The sequence below is a fragment of the Penicillium chrysogenum genome (assembly GCF_028827035.1).
Source record: "Penicillium chrysogenum strain IBT 35668 chromosome Unknown utg000005l_segment0_segment0, whole genome shotgun sequence".
In the NCBI taxonomy this organism is placed as follows: Eukaryota; Fungi; Ascomycota; class Eurotiomycetes; order Eurotiales; family Aspergillaceae; genus Penicillium; species Penicillium chrysogenum.
The window spans coordinates 5,442,230-5,454,420 of record NW_026622753.1 but is presented as its reverse complement, the minus strand read 5'-3'; the positions used below and the strand labels follow the sequence as shown (position 1 = coordinate 5,454,420).

Below are 12,191 nucleotides of genomic sequence, written 5' to 3'. Positions count from 1 at the left end.
AACTCGCTGGCGGAAGTATAATGATGCTAAGCACATACAACTTTGGCATTATCCGCATGATTTTCGACGATAATCCTGTGGAGTGTCTAACCTGCGAACCTGGACTCTTTGACGACGGTATCGGTACCAGCTTGAGGAGTTTGTTAACTGTGTTAAGGGGCGTTCCACGCGATGTTGGTTTGAGGGTAAAGATTAGTGGGATCAGATGAAAATGATAGACATGGCGTATGAGGGGAGCGGGCTGGGGTTGCGGCCAACATGTCTGTTCCGGTAATCGAGCTGCTTTGAAAGAAGGCTAAGTCTTCGTGTTATTATTTTGTTATTCTTTGGCTTGCATATATCTCTTTAGGTACATTTCTTTTATAGATCTTCTTACCCTTAATCAGTGCTGTAGCTAGAAGGATAAGAAGAAGTAGCTGTCATAGCCTGCATATGTCACATACTTTGATATCTGCAGATGGCAGAGGACCAGGTAGTTTTACTGTGAACTACTCGGATTAGGCATGCACTGTCGCAACATAGTCATATGTAATGCGTTTTCTAGGCTCATATAATGTACCCGGAAGCCGATAGCAAAACCTCCATGCGTATGCACTGGGAAATTTTCAAAAACGTCGCTTTTGGCTATCGAAACAATGATATCAAAATCTATAAGCAGCGAGTGTACGTAGCTAGTAGCAAACCATTTACCAAGCAAAAAAAAAGGTAAAAGAACAGTGTATGTAACAATGAAACAAAGTGGGGAATCATATGAACAGGTATCATGAAACATGGAGCGGGTTTAAAATGCGCCTGGGTTCAGTCACAATCAAGGCACCGATGATGACAGTTCGATGCCGGAGATTTTGAGAGTTTGGAAGTCTGCGACGGGAGCAGAAACAATCGGGCGATCTAGAGGGGAGGTGTGGGTGATGAAACCGGAGCAAATATTGAGTTGAACTGCAGGCAACGGCCTGCAATAGGTCTCTGGTCTTGTACAGTGTACAGTGTTGGTATCGAATGAGATAAGATTGGGGCATTTTCACAGCGATGGGTCTGTTTTCCATGTGCCTGAAATCTAAATGTTAGTACTATGTCCACATGAGACCAAAAGAATGTGGCATAGATAGAGACATACCTCCGAAATTGTGCTTCACAAAAGCCATGGGATCGTCTGGATCCCCTGCACCCATTTGCCCCACGCCGGGGCTGAAGCTGGTAATGGGTAGAACAACCACATCCCCAACCTTGCGGTGTGTGGTCTGGTGGCTGAAGTCCTCGTATGTAATGTTCTTATCACCCGGCTGGATATTGAAGTATGCCGGGTTGTTGAAGTAGCGGAAGACAGAATCTGTCCAGGCCCCAGGCCCCGTGAACTCCATAATAGTCTTATCCATCTTGCCAACCTTGAGAATGCCGGCCTTTTTCATTCGCAGAGCATGCTCGGTGACATAAGCCACCATATCACGGAGAATCGGATGCCCAGGTTTAGACACCAAGGTCCACTGGCAGAACTGAAGACGGCGCGAATACCAGTCATGCCAGTCATCGCGATCAGGATCAGCCTCAATGCCAACAATGAGTCCGATAGTTGATCGATCAAGTTCCTCGGGGAGCCACGTGTGCGCGGGCCTGAGTGCCAACGTGTCGATATCGCTGTATATTCCCCCGCGCGCTAGGAGTACCAAGTACCGGAAGAAATCCGCCTTCATGACCGCGAGCGGCAGTGAATCATATGCCTCGAATACTTCCGGAACTGACCCATATAGATACTTGATCAGGTGTTGCTGTGTCTCGTCGGGGATGACTTCATGCGTGAATCCCGGGTGCATCTCTGTCCAGCTGGCCTCCAGACCGCGGAGGTCTTCGTCAAACCAGAACGACCCTGGGTCGTATTTCCATGTTTGCCAGATGTATGCGGGGAATTTGTTTTCGATTCCATAGGGGAATTGATACCGGAGACGTTCGCGAAGGGGTGCTGTCGGTGATGCGCCGAGGGGTAATTGAGCTCGACCTTGCGGTGGTGTTTTCCGTGCTAAGTTTGATGTCACTTCATCCTCCTCTTGTGATATCTTCTTCACCGGTCTGTACCCAGGTGCCCCAGGAACTTCGGGATCTCGGAACGAGCGGAGGATGAGAACAAATGTGACCACGCAGAGCAGGGAAAGCAGCACCTTGCGCGGAGTGATCATGATAGGCGAACGAGCCGGTGCAGTCGGAAAATAATTCGCTGCTCATGCGACAGCCGTAGATTGGCTGAAAGGTAGGAGTCAAGGTCTTTGTGCTTTTGTGTCCCGTGATCCGCAAACTCGGGGAGTTTGATTAGTTTCGGTATGGGATTCGTTCGGCGAGTGTGAGAGTCGAGCGATTGCAGATCCTAGGCTAAAGAAATTAAGAGGGTGACATATCGATATGCGGAAATCTTGGATGTGACCTCGATGGTCGAAGATACGTCAACCCAGAATCAGTCAGGATAGGAGGCGTCAAAACCCCAATGAGAATTGTCGGTCACTAGTACCACAGAACAGGAGAGATTGAGTCAAAAGGCAGACCACCCTGTCTGGCAGCAAGTACTTTATCGCCTTGCTGGCCAGTTTCGCTAGACATCGACTGGAATAAAAGGATTGCGTATTCCGGAAGCAGCTTGTACGCTAGGTGGAGCCACTCACGTGGTCTTAGGCGAAATGTAACTTAAAAGAAACTACCTCCATATGTAGGTCTGACCTCTTTTGATATTGTCTGTTCTTCGTTTGTTCTTTGTTCTGTATTTTGTGTGTTCATTTTTCATTCTTTCGGTATACTGACATTGCTGCCATATAAACCACTTGGTTGCATCAGAGCACCCCACATGAGGTGCTCCTTTCGTATCCAGAATGGGTGATGATCATCCCGAGATAAATAATAGTTAGTTAGTTACAACTTAGGTCTGACACTCTCAACCACTCTTAATCCGGATAGAATGATAGAGCTATATGCTCAAATGAGTTGATCTAGGGCCAAACATTGAGGGTGGTTTCCGCTGACCCGCTGCAACCTTAGAAGCTCGGACAGTGATATAAGCTTCGCTTGGCTTGGGAATGAATATAGAACTAACATCATCGCCAAGGAAATTGGCTCAGGTTATATATTGCGGTATTGAGTGTATACAACAGGACTGTACATATATTCATTAGACACCATTCTTGCTTCCTCTTGCTACTATAAACGGCGGTATTAGCAGTTCTTTTCCTTTCCAACAGGCTAGGACTAGCTCTGCTACATTACCAGGAGCTCAGATCTGACTTTTAAAGTACCTATTTCAAAGAGGCGTGGACTTTTCATTGCAAGACAACGTGATTCCTATAATAAGCAAACCAAAACAAGACCAAAACAAAGGAATATCACTTATTCGCTCCTCCCCAACGCATAAGAGCACACAAATTGAGAACCACCTGTCTCCTATTGGATACACTGCTCAGGTCGTACCAGGGGGTGGCCACCACAGTAATGCACGAGCTTGGCGAGGGTGAACCAAAGTCCCGAAGATACTCTTCCGTAATGTTGAATTGGAGAAAGCAAATGTAGTGCTGCGTAGCGTGGATGACTATAACATCATCACCGCTCTTGGAATCAGAAATCCTAGCCAGCAAAGCCTCGCATGTCATCTGAGCTAGGGATCTGTCTGAGATGGTCGGTTTACCATCCTCAAGCGCATGGAATCTCTTGGCTTCCAAAATCGCTACACGATCGTTTGTGAGTATAAAATTGTCCTCGTCTCGGACACGTAGGCAAAGACCTCCGTCATCAGTGGCCTTAATCGGCTTGCCTATAGACTGTACTATGTTGGTGGCTCGTAACTTGAGATCCCGAAATTCCACAACATCCGACATATCATTGCAGTCTTGGGGTGCCCCAAAATACAGGACATGCCGAATGGCGCATGATACGAGGCGCAAAGTGTCATCTTCGACCGTAGCTCGGAGTTTCTGTTCCGCACCGTCGATGTGACCAGTTGATGATGCACTATGAGAGCTCGCAGCATGTGGACTGCTAGAAGCGACTTGCATTTCCCCAGAGTGGACGAATGCTGGGTTTTGATTGGTTTTTCTTTCACGCGCCGGTCTTGCGCTGGTTCTAGCGTCGTTATCACCGTCAGAATCGATATCCATTGGAAAATCCGAATCCGAATCTTGCAGTCCAGAATGGCTGCCATCATCCGAATTGCTGGCATCAATTGATTGCTGTGTCCTCTGGAAGTCACGGTTGCCCTTGAATGCTGCCAAGGCTGCCCACGTCTGAGCGAGCGATATGCTATAGCCAAAATCTCGCACAAGGCTATGCTCGCTCTTCTCGAAATGCAGATGATCGGGGCCATCCACGAATTTCACAATCTCAACCGGGCCCATCGTGTCGGAAGATTTCGAGTAGGGGGACAAAATTGGAAGAATCTGTTGCCTTGCTTCTCGTACTACAACGCGGCAGGCAAGCAGGTGATCAAACCCCCATCCACTTGCGGAAGTCATCGATAGCTGGGAAATATGTTTCACATACGAGTCAGTGAACTGACTGGCGGTTGTGAAACGGTTGAAATAATGGCCGGGCATGTTGAAGATCAAATTTGAAAAGGAGGGAAGAATTGTGATAAAAAGAACACATCCTCGCAGATACTCGAGTAGTCATACCTTTTATACTACCTCTTGGGCAAATATTCGCCTTGCCGCCAGGTGACCATGAAAAGCATAGTTGTTGGTGATGTGTGCCAACATAACGGTCGGGCCCCTTGTTGCGAAACCACTGGCTTCGAGTACAGCATGAGATCCAATCCTAGTCTGTTGGGAATTAATGGGCGGTTAACTCATGAACCAACCACATACCCGTGGATATCTATGAATTGCATGCACCTCCAGGCCAAGCGGCTTAGAGACGCCAGCAAATCCGGGCCCAGGAGAGTATATGATACATGATTTCTTAGACCTCTTTGATCCTTATTCTAGGAGTATTTACTTACTTATATAATTGCTTTAAGCACAGAGTATTAAACAGCCTCTTGCTATATCTCTCGCGTACCATTATGGGTGTTGCCATTATGTCCACAGCATGGGCAGCACTAATGCACCACCTACCTAGGTGGGTATATATATCCAACTCGGTATAAACCCATACAATCTAGGTTGTAGGTAGTAAGTAGTTTCTAACAGCTCTGAGGGGCGAGAGCGCTTTCCCTAAGCGCCGCCCTCACACCAGGCCAGCCATGTGATGATCACACCGTTATAATGGTAGCCAACCACACTCGAACATTTAGCGCCCTCACTTCAGTAGACGCTTTCAGGAATCTAATCTATGTCCGACTTGTGGAGTATTCGGGTATTCGAGTATCATTGCTATTAATAAGTCCCCAAGCACCAAAACTGCAAGCCCATTGACGTTGGGTAAAATCACGCGAGTATTCGGGGTTCCTACTTTCGGGCGTAACCTACCCGTGTTTGTATTGACTGAACATAATAAACTAGCTGAGATGCCTCCTTAGATCTGTATTCTTGCTAGTTCAAAGGGGGGATACCAATACTTTTTACTATGTAAACCGGAATTCCTGTAGTTGTGGCAGAAAGCATGGCAGAACCTTGGAATCCAGCGTCGCACCCAATTAAGAAGGCGGTACTAAAATTTCAGGTCAGATTAAGATTTGGGGTGTCAATATACCAATCCCTTGTATATTCCTTCCCTCAGCCTACGCAGTGATACTTACAATTATCTTCAGTATGTCATCTAATGGTGTGATTTCACTTGCTGAGCTCATGAACCATCACCGTGATCTCCTAGTTCAGCCGATCTGCTGGACTTCTCGACATCTGGAGATGTTGGGATGTCGGTTTGAACACTTTGACCATGTGCCAACTCCAACAGACGACATCAATCCTGATGCAAATACATGGCGACCAATTTATAATGACAATGAGCTTGAAAAACGGCCCGACCTGTTTTATGAGGAAAGTTTTGCAGAAGGTCACTTTTCGTTGTGCCCGCATGTCCAGTTCGTACGTCTCGTACGTCCGTTGCTCAACCGAAAATGGTGCGCAATACAGGCTATTCCTTGCAATACATTGGTCCATCCAACCATGACTGACTTGTTGCTTGCAGTGAAACACCATATTTCTTTTTTGCAAATAAGAGGATTCATCGACCTCAATACAGCGTATTCTATCGCTCTCGTAAACGCAGCCAGCCAGCTGACAAGGCACCGCGGCCAATCATCGGATATATGCACTATCGTGGTGTTGAAAAGTATCGCCAAGAGATGTTTCCATTTTCTGATCCTCCGGAAGGTTATTGTAACCGTCCCGGGGGGCAAATTCAGCTAAAACGAGTAGCCCAAATCACGCCAAAGAATTGGAGTGAGGATCCATATCTGCTGTGTGTTCTGCTTTCCCTTGCACAGCTCCAGGAATACCATCGCAAAGAGTGGCACCCGCCCATTCACGTAGTAAGTGATCTGCTCATCACCGCCGCTTTCCTTTTTTTGGACGCCTAGCTTATTCATTCAAGTCGCGTCTGTTTTTAACACACGAACCGGGAGAGGAGTTTTTCCATATTTTTGAAGCTCACATCACCTCCGAGCTTCTTGAAATGCTCGACAACCCAACTACCGCTACAAAGCACATAGACTGGCCGATCATCAGGCACAGAAGGGTCCCATATTATCCCCTCGAAGATCTCAGAGAACGAATTCAGACTGAGATTGCCCGGGATCAACCACCTGGCACGTTTGACATTTCAGATCCAGTCCATCGAATCTTACTCCCAGGAGGCAGAAGAGATTACTCGGAAGACGCTGATACAATCCACATCCAAAGAAGAAAAGAAGTTAAAAAAAAGACCAAAAGGAAAGTTAAAAAAACGAGTCGTTCGTCGCTCTGAGACGGGATCTTGGTGAAAATGCCCAAACGAGGATCATGACAGGTTGTCTGGCGTCTGCTACCCGACTACACCAAACCCTCGACGGCTTCACACTTCCTTACCATCGAATGGTGACCCTACGCCCAGGATCCCACTGTCCTGTTTGCGATCTCTGAGGTACACTGCTATGATAGGCATTACACACCACGGAAATAGAATTTTTAACCGTACTGGAGGCTGGGGTTCAGATGGTGGTTAAGGGGTAAAGGGCACGGAATGGGTCTGGTATTTCTCAGCTTCCTACAATCGATTCGACCATCCTACGAAGTACATTTCGATTGGGACAACTTCATGGTGGAAAGATTGTGTCCTTGAATACGACATGAAGCAACACACAATAAGCGCGAATAACCAAGCTAGCCAAGTGTTGTGCTCAAATGGCGGAGAAATGCAGCAGGAATAACGTGAATACTGTTGAAGCTGGTTGAATCTATTATCTTGAGTATTACTCAACAGCGAAAGTTGTGTTCTAAGAGCCAGACGAGGAGAATGAGGGCTGGCCAAAACATAAATATGTACACTTAGATCATGACCATGTTATACTGATTAGAGGTATTAAACATAGCTAAAACCGAGTACTGGGTGAAGTATAAAGGTTCTATTAGGCAAGTCCCGACCTAGGGGAGGTTTTTCTTAGGCAGAGGTTTACTATGGGCTAGCCATTCGCCCCAAATTCTCTGATGTTCGCATCCATGGACAACAGTGCCAGTCTCTCAATGAATGTATGCCTGATAAAGCAAGCTTATTCTCAGGACAGCTGGAGTGTATATATAGCCTGGAGACGACTAATGCGTCTAATTTCCAACGATTATTCAAATCACTCGTACTCTCCCGCTATACACAGAGTCCTTTCTGTCCGATAAAAGTTGCAATAACCTTGGAATGTCTGCCGTATGTTGTACATTGTATATAATAGTACTTCAACGCTCTTGTCTCCGCCAATCACCGATGTCGGTGATGACGCGACTCTTTAGTGCCTGAGGTATCAACATATATTCTCCCCGATACCTTTCAAACGGGGAAGCTTTCTTTCCTGACTCACACAGATTCTAAGCTCTTATAATGCAGTCATTTCGAGGTGCCGCTCGAGCTGCTTCACGCACAATCCGAATCCAGCCATGGCGACAAGGCAACTCTCTCGTGAACCCCGCGGGGCCACATCGGACTTTATCGACGCAATGGAAGCCCACGCGCCCATTGCATACTGTATCGCCGCGAAAGTCAGCGTCGGTCGCCGCGGAGTCAACTGATAGAGACTCGTCCAATCCTGCCATGTCATTCCCATGTCTTGATGCCCAAGAAGCAAAGTCAGCGCAGCTCTCCGCTCGGTCGCTGCAATCCGGCCCCGAACCTTCATACACAACCGGGCGACACGAATCATACCACTGTGAACAACCACTTTTACTCGACTGGGGTGGTGTGCTACCGGAATTCGATATCGCTTACGAAACCTGGGGGCAATTGAACAGCGACAAAAGTAATGCCATCCTCCTGCATACCGGCTTATCCGCCTCAAGCCACGCCCATAGCACAGCGTCCAACCCAAAGCCCGGGTGGTGGGAGAAGTTCATTGGCCCCGGTTTGCCACTGGACACCGATAAATATCACATCATTTGCACCAATGTGCTCGGAGGATGCTACGGCAGTACAGGCCCCTCTTCCCTCGATCCGTCCGACGGAAAACGATACGCAACCCGTTTCCCGATCCTGACTTTAGACGACATGGTGCGTGCTCAATTCCGGCTTCTCGACGGTCTGGGAATCAAGAAACTGGCTGCCTCTGTCGGATCCAGCATGGGCGGTATGCAGAGTCTCGCAGCAGGCGTCCTCTTCCCAGAGAGGGTCAACAAGATTGTTAGCATCAGCGGTTGTGCCCGCAGCCACCCTTATAGTATAGCAATGCGGCACACGCAGCGACAGGTGCTGATGATGGATCCCAACTGGGCGCGTGGGTTCTACTACGATGGAATCCCGCCGCACTCTGGTATGAAGCTAGCGCGCGAAATTGCAACCGTGACGTACCGCAGCGGGCCAGAGTGGGAGATGCGGTTTGGTCGCCAGCGCGCAGACCCCAGCAAGCAGCCAGCTCTGTGTCCTGATTTCCTTATCGAGACGTACCTCGACCATGCCGGTGAGAAGTTCTGCCTCGAGTATGATGCCAACAGTCTTCTTTATGTCTCCAAGGCCATGGACTTGTTCGATCTCGGCCATGCCCACCAGACTGCCACTATGAAACGTCGCGCAGAGTCTGAGGATCGCATTGCGCATGGCGGTGGCGCACCAAGTGTTTCCGACCCCGCTTGCAGTCTGACCCTTCCAGACAAGCCCTATGAGGAGCAGCCTGGATCAACTTCTAATGTAGTCCCGTTGGATGAGTCCGTTTCCGCTGACTCAGTGGATGGTCCTCCCCGGGACCTTGTAGCCGGCCTTGCTCCTCTCAAGGATCATCCTGTGCTTGTCATGGGTGTTGCAAGTGACATCCTCTTCCCAGCATGGCAGCAGCGGGAGATTGCCGAGACACTCCGTGCTGGAGGCAACAAAAAGGTTGAGCATATCGAGCTTGGTGACGACTTGTCGCTGTTCGGCCATGACACTTTCTTGTTAGACCTAAAGAACATTGGTGGCGCATTGGGCAAGTTCCTACGCTAGTCGCGTGGTATATTGCGTGGCAGGCGATGGAAATAATATAAATTTGTAAATATGTCGTTAAGCGTGCGACATTCAGTATTCAGCCGGCGTTTGCATTCACGAATGGAAATGAGATACCTCCTCTCTGATTTTTCTTGCAGTTTTAAGGGATCAATGGATCACACAGTATATACGTACATATTTAGCCATCGTACGGTAAAGGAACAGAAACGTTAATTTATTATCCCATTTGATTCTATCAAGTTACAACATGGTGAATGAAGTCCACAAAAATAAAAGGAAACTCGCCCTCAGGTTGCTCTCAGTTTTCATAACCGGCTTCCAGCTGTGTAAACGGTCCACAGGCACAAGGTGCGCTAAGTGGTGCCGTCGTCAAGCAGATGCCTGCAGTATTGGCTTATGTTCGTCTCAATAACGAACTCATCACAGGGCGAGAAGGAGAAAAGAACAGAATGACACACCACAAAGCCACAATCCCATAATGTCATCATCCACAAGACAACAGAAGAGAACAGATTTAAAACCAACACCGGGAGCACAAGCTAGGATATTTGATAAAAACACCCCAAAACACCCCCGAGATTTAGTTCACGAACTAGGAGAACCTAGGACGGTATTCAATATTCATAAGGAAAACTGGGAAACCCAGAATATCGTTGACAGTCGAATGGTTATTGTTGGCCAAAGCCGCCAACCTTGAGGCATCACCTTAATGTATTTTCAGTTGATCTCAGAGCTCGAAAGTAGTCAAAGCTGAGGAGGATAGAAACAAAGGGAGGAAGTGGGAGAGGGCAGGTATTTATATTTTGGGGATTAGAGCTGCAGCCACGGAGTCCACGAAGGGAAGGCACAAGTTTTTGTTTTGCAGGTGATGCTGCCTATTACCCTTCGGTAACGTGGACAGTGCGTAGCACATCACATCATGAATGGCTCTCTTCAACATGTAGAACAAGGTGAAAGACAACTGCATCTGACATCTACCATTTGACCACGATGATAAAATCATAGACCCTTAAAAAATTATCAGAAAGGCAACCGCCTATCACTTGAAAATCGCTAGAGGCTGTTTGGTTGACTCTTCGGATTAGCAGGTGTTGTTAGTACTGCTCTGGGATAACAAGTGTTGTTGTTGGCTATTGTTTCCGGGAACTCCACATGAGAGCCACCTTGGGTATAGCATGTAGCCGTAGCCATAGCCTTGTAGCCGGCGATTTGAAGTTGGGCATCTGAGCTTGGAGGATACCTTGGGAATATAAAATTGACAGGAACCTGGAAAGCACAGATGTTGATTTTATGCCCAGGGGATTAAACGTTCTTCCGTCCCGGTGCTATACTGCGCTCTGCCTGAGGCACAAACAATTACAATAACGTATTTCACTACCGAGCTGCGCACACCACCGAGCTGCGCACCCCACCCAAAACGCGTCGATAAATTAGCACTTAGTTAATTCAACCACCCACCATGCCACCAATTCGCTCTCAATCCTCTAGAAATTCAATAGAGAGAGAGGGTAGGATCTTATTAGCTATCAATGCTATTAAAAATCAAGAAATCAGCGCTATCCGGGAAGCAGCACGCCATTTTGCAGTGCCTGAATCAACCCTCCGGTCGCGTCTTAGTGGGACTATATTTCGCGCTGAAACCCGCGCCAACGGTCATAAACTGACTGAGCTTGAAGAGCAATCTCTTGAAAAATGGATCCTCTCTATGGATCTACGTGGAGTAGCCCCCCCGGCCTGCTACTGTACGAGAAATGGCGAATCTTCTTCTTGAAAAGCGCGGATCTAGCCCGGTTCTTTCGGTTAGCGAAAATTGGGTTATAAAATTTGTTAAACGACGTCCTCTTCTTTCCTCTCGATTCTCGAAACGTTATAACTACGAGCGTGCGAAATGTGAGGATCCAGAGGTTATAAAGGGGTGGTTTGATCTTATTCAAAAAACTATCTTACAATTTGGGATTCACCCGGACGACGTTTATAACTTTGATGAGACCGGTTTCGCGATGGGATTAACGGCGACTACGAAGGTTATTACGAGAAGCGAATACTACGGTCGGCGAGCACTTTTATAACCTAGAAATCGTGAATAGGTGACGGCTATTGAGTGTATAAATGCTACTAGTTAGGCCCTTCCACCGTGTGTGATTTTTAAAGGCAAAGTCTTTATTGAATCCTAGTTTGACGGCCTCCCGGACGATTGGCGATTTGAGGTTAGTCCTAATAGATAGACCTCTGATGAAATCGGACTTCGCTGGCTAAAAAAGCTCTTTATTCCTACCACTTCTATACGTATAAAGGGGGTATATCGGCTTTTGATACTTAACGGCTATAGAAGTCATTTAACGCCGAAGTTCGATGAAATCTGTGAAGAAAACAAAATCATACCGATCTGTATGCCTCCGCATTCCTCTCACCTTTTACAGCCTTTAGATATAGGCTATTTTACGGTGTTAAAACGCTCGTACGGCCGGCTAGTTGAAGCAAAAATGCGGGTTAGGATAAATCATATTGATAAACTTGATTTCCTCGAAGCATACCCTCTCGCACGAATTGAAGCTTTTAAATCAGAGACTATTAAAAACAGCTTCGGAGCAGCTGGTTTAGTCCCTTTTGCACTAGAAAGAGTGATT

At 47.3% G+C, this 12,191-nt stretch overlaps 4 protein-coding genes across 4 annotated transcripts; 2 read left to right on the top strand and 2 right to left on the bottom strand.

Annotated features, from left to right (window-relative positions):
- Positions 1-1,021: 1,021 nt before the first annotated feature.
- N7489_010469 (glycosyltransferase family 32 protein) lies at positions 1,022-2,171 on the bottom strand (the record flags this gene model as incomplete). The annotated part of the gene is made up of 2 exons (XM_056716218.1): positions 1,022-1,050; positions 1,118-2,171. 2 exons carry the CDS (start codon positions 2,169-2,171, stop codon positions 1,022-1,024), a joined length of 1,083 nt encoding a protein of 360 aa, XP_056563840.1.
- Positions 2,172-3,359: 1,188 nt separating this feature from the next.
- N7489_010468 (uncharacterized protein) lies at positions 3,360-4,562 on the bottom strand (the record flags this gene model as incomplete). Its single annotated transcript, XM_056716217.1, has 1 exon — positions 3,360-4,562. The coding sequence occupies one exon, from the start codon at positions 4,560-4,562 to the stop codon at positions 3,360-3,362; it is 1,203 nt and encodes a 400-aa protein (XP_056563839.1).
- Positions 4,563-5,717: 1,155 nt separating this feature from the next.
- N7489_010467 (uncharacterized protein) lies at positions 5,718-6,487 on the top strand (the record flags this gene model as incomplete). The annotated part of the gene is made up of 2 exons (XM_056716216.1): positions 5,718-5,989; positions 6,151-6,487. The coding sequence occupies 2 exons, from the start codon at positions 5,718-5,720 to the stop codon at positions 6,485-6,487; spliced, it is 609 nt and encodes a 202-aa protein (XP_056563838.1).
- A 1,487-nt stretch (positions 6,488-7,974) lies between these two features.
- On the top strand, positions 7,975-9,561 carry N7489_010466 (homoserine O-acetyltransferase family protein; the record flags this gene model as incomplete). The annotated part of the gene is made up of 1 exon (XM_056716215.1): positions 7,975-9,561. The coding sequence occupies one exon, from the start codon at positions 7,975-7,977 to the stop codon at positions 9,559-9,561; it is 1,587 nt and encodes a 528-aa protein (XP_056563837.1).
- Between the last annotated feature and the right edge of the window lie 2,630 nt (positions 9,562-12,191).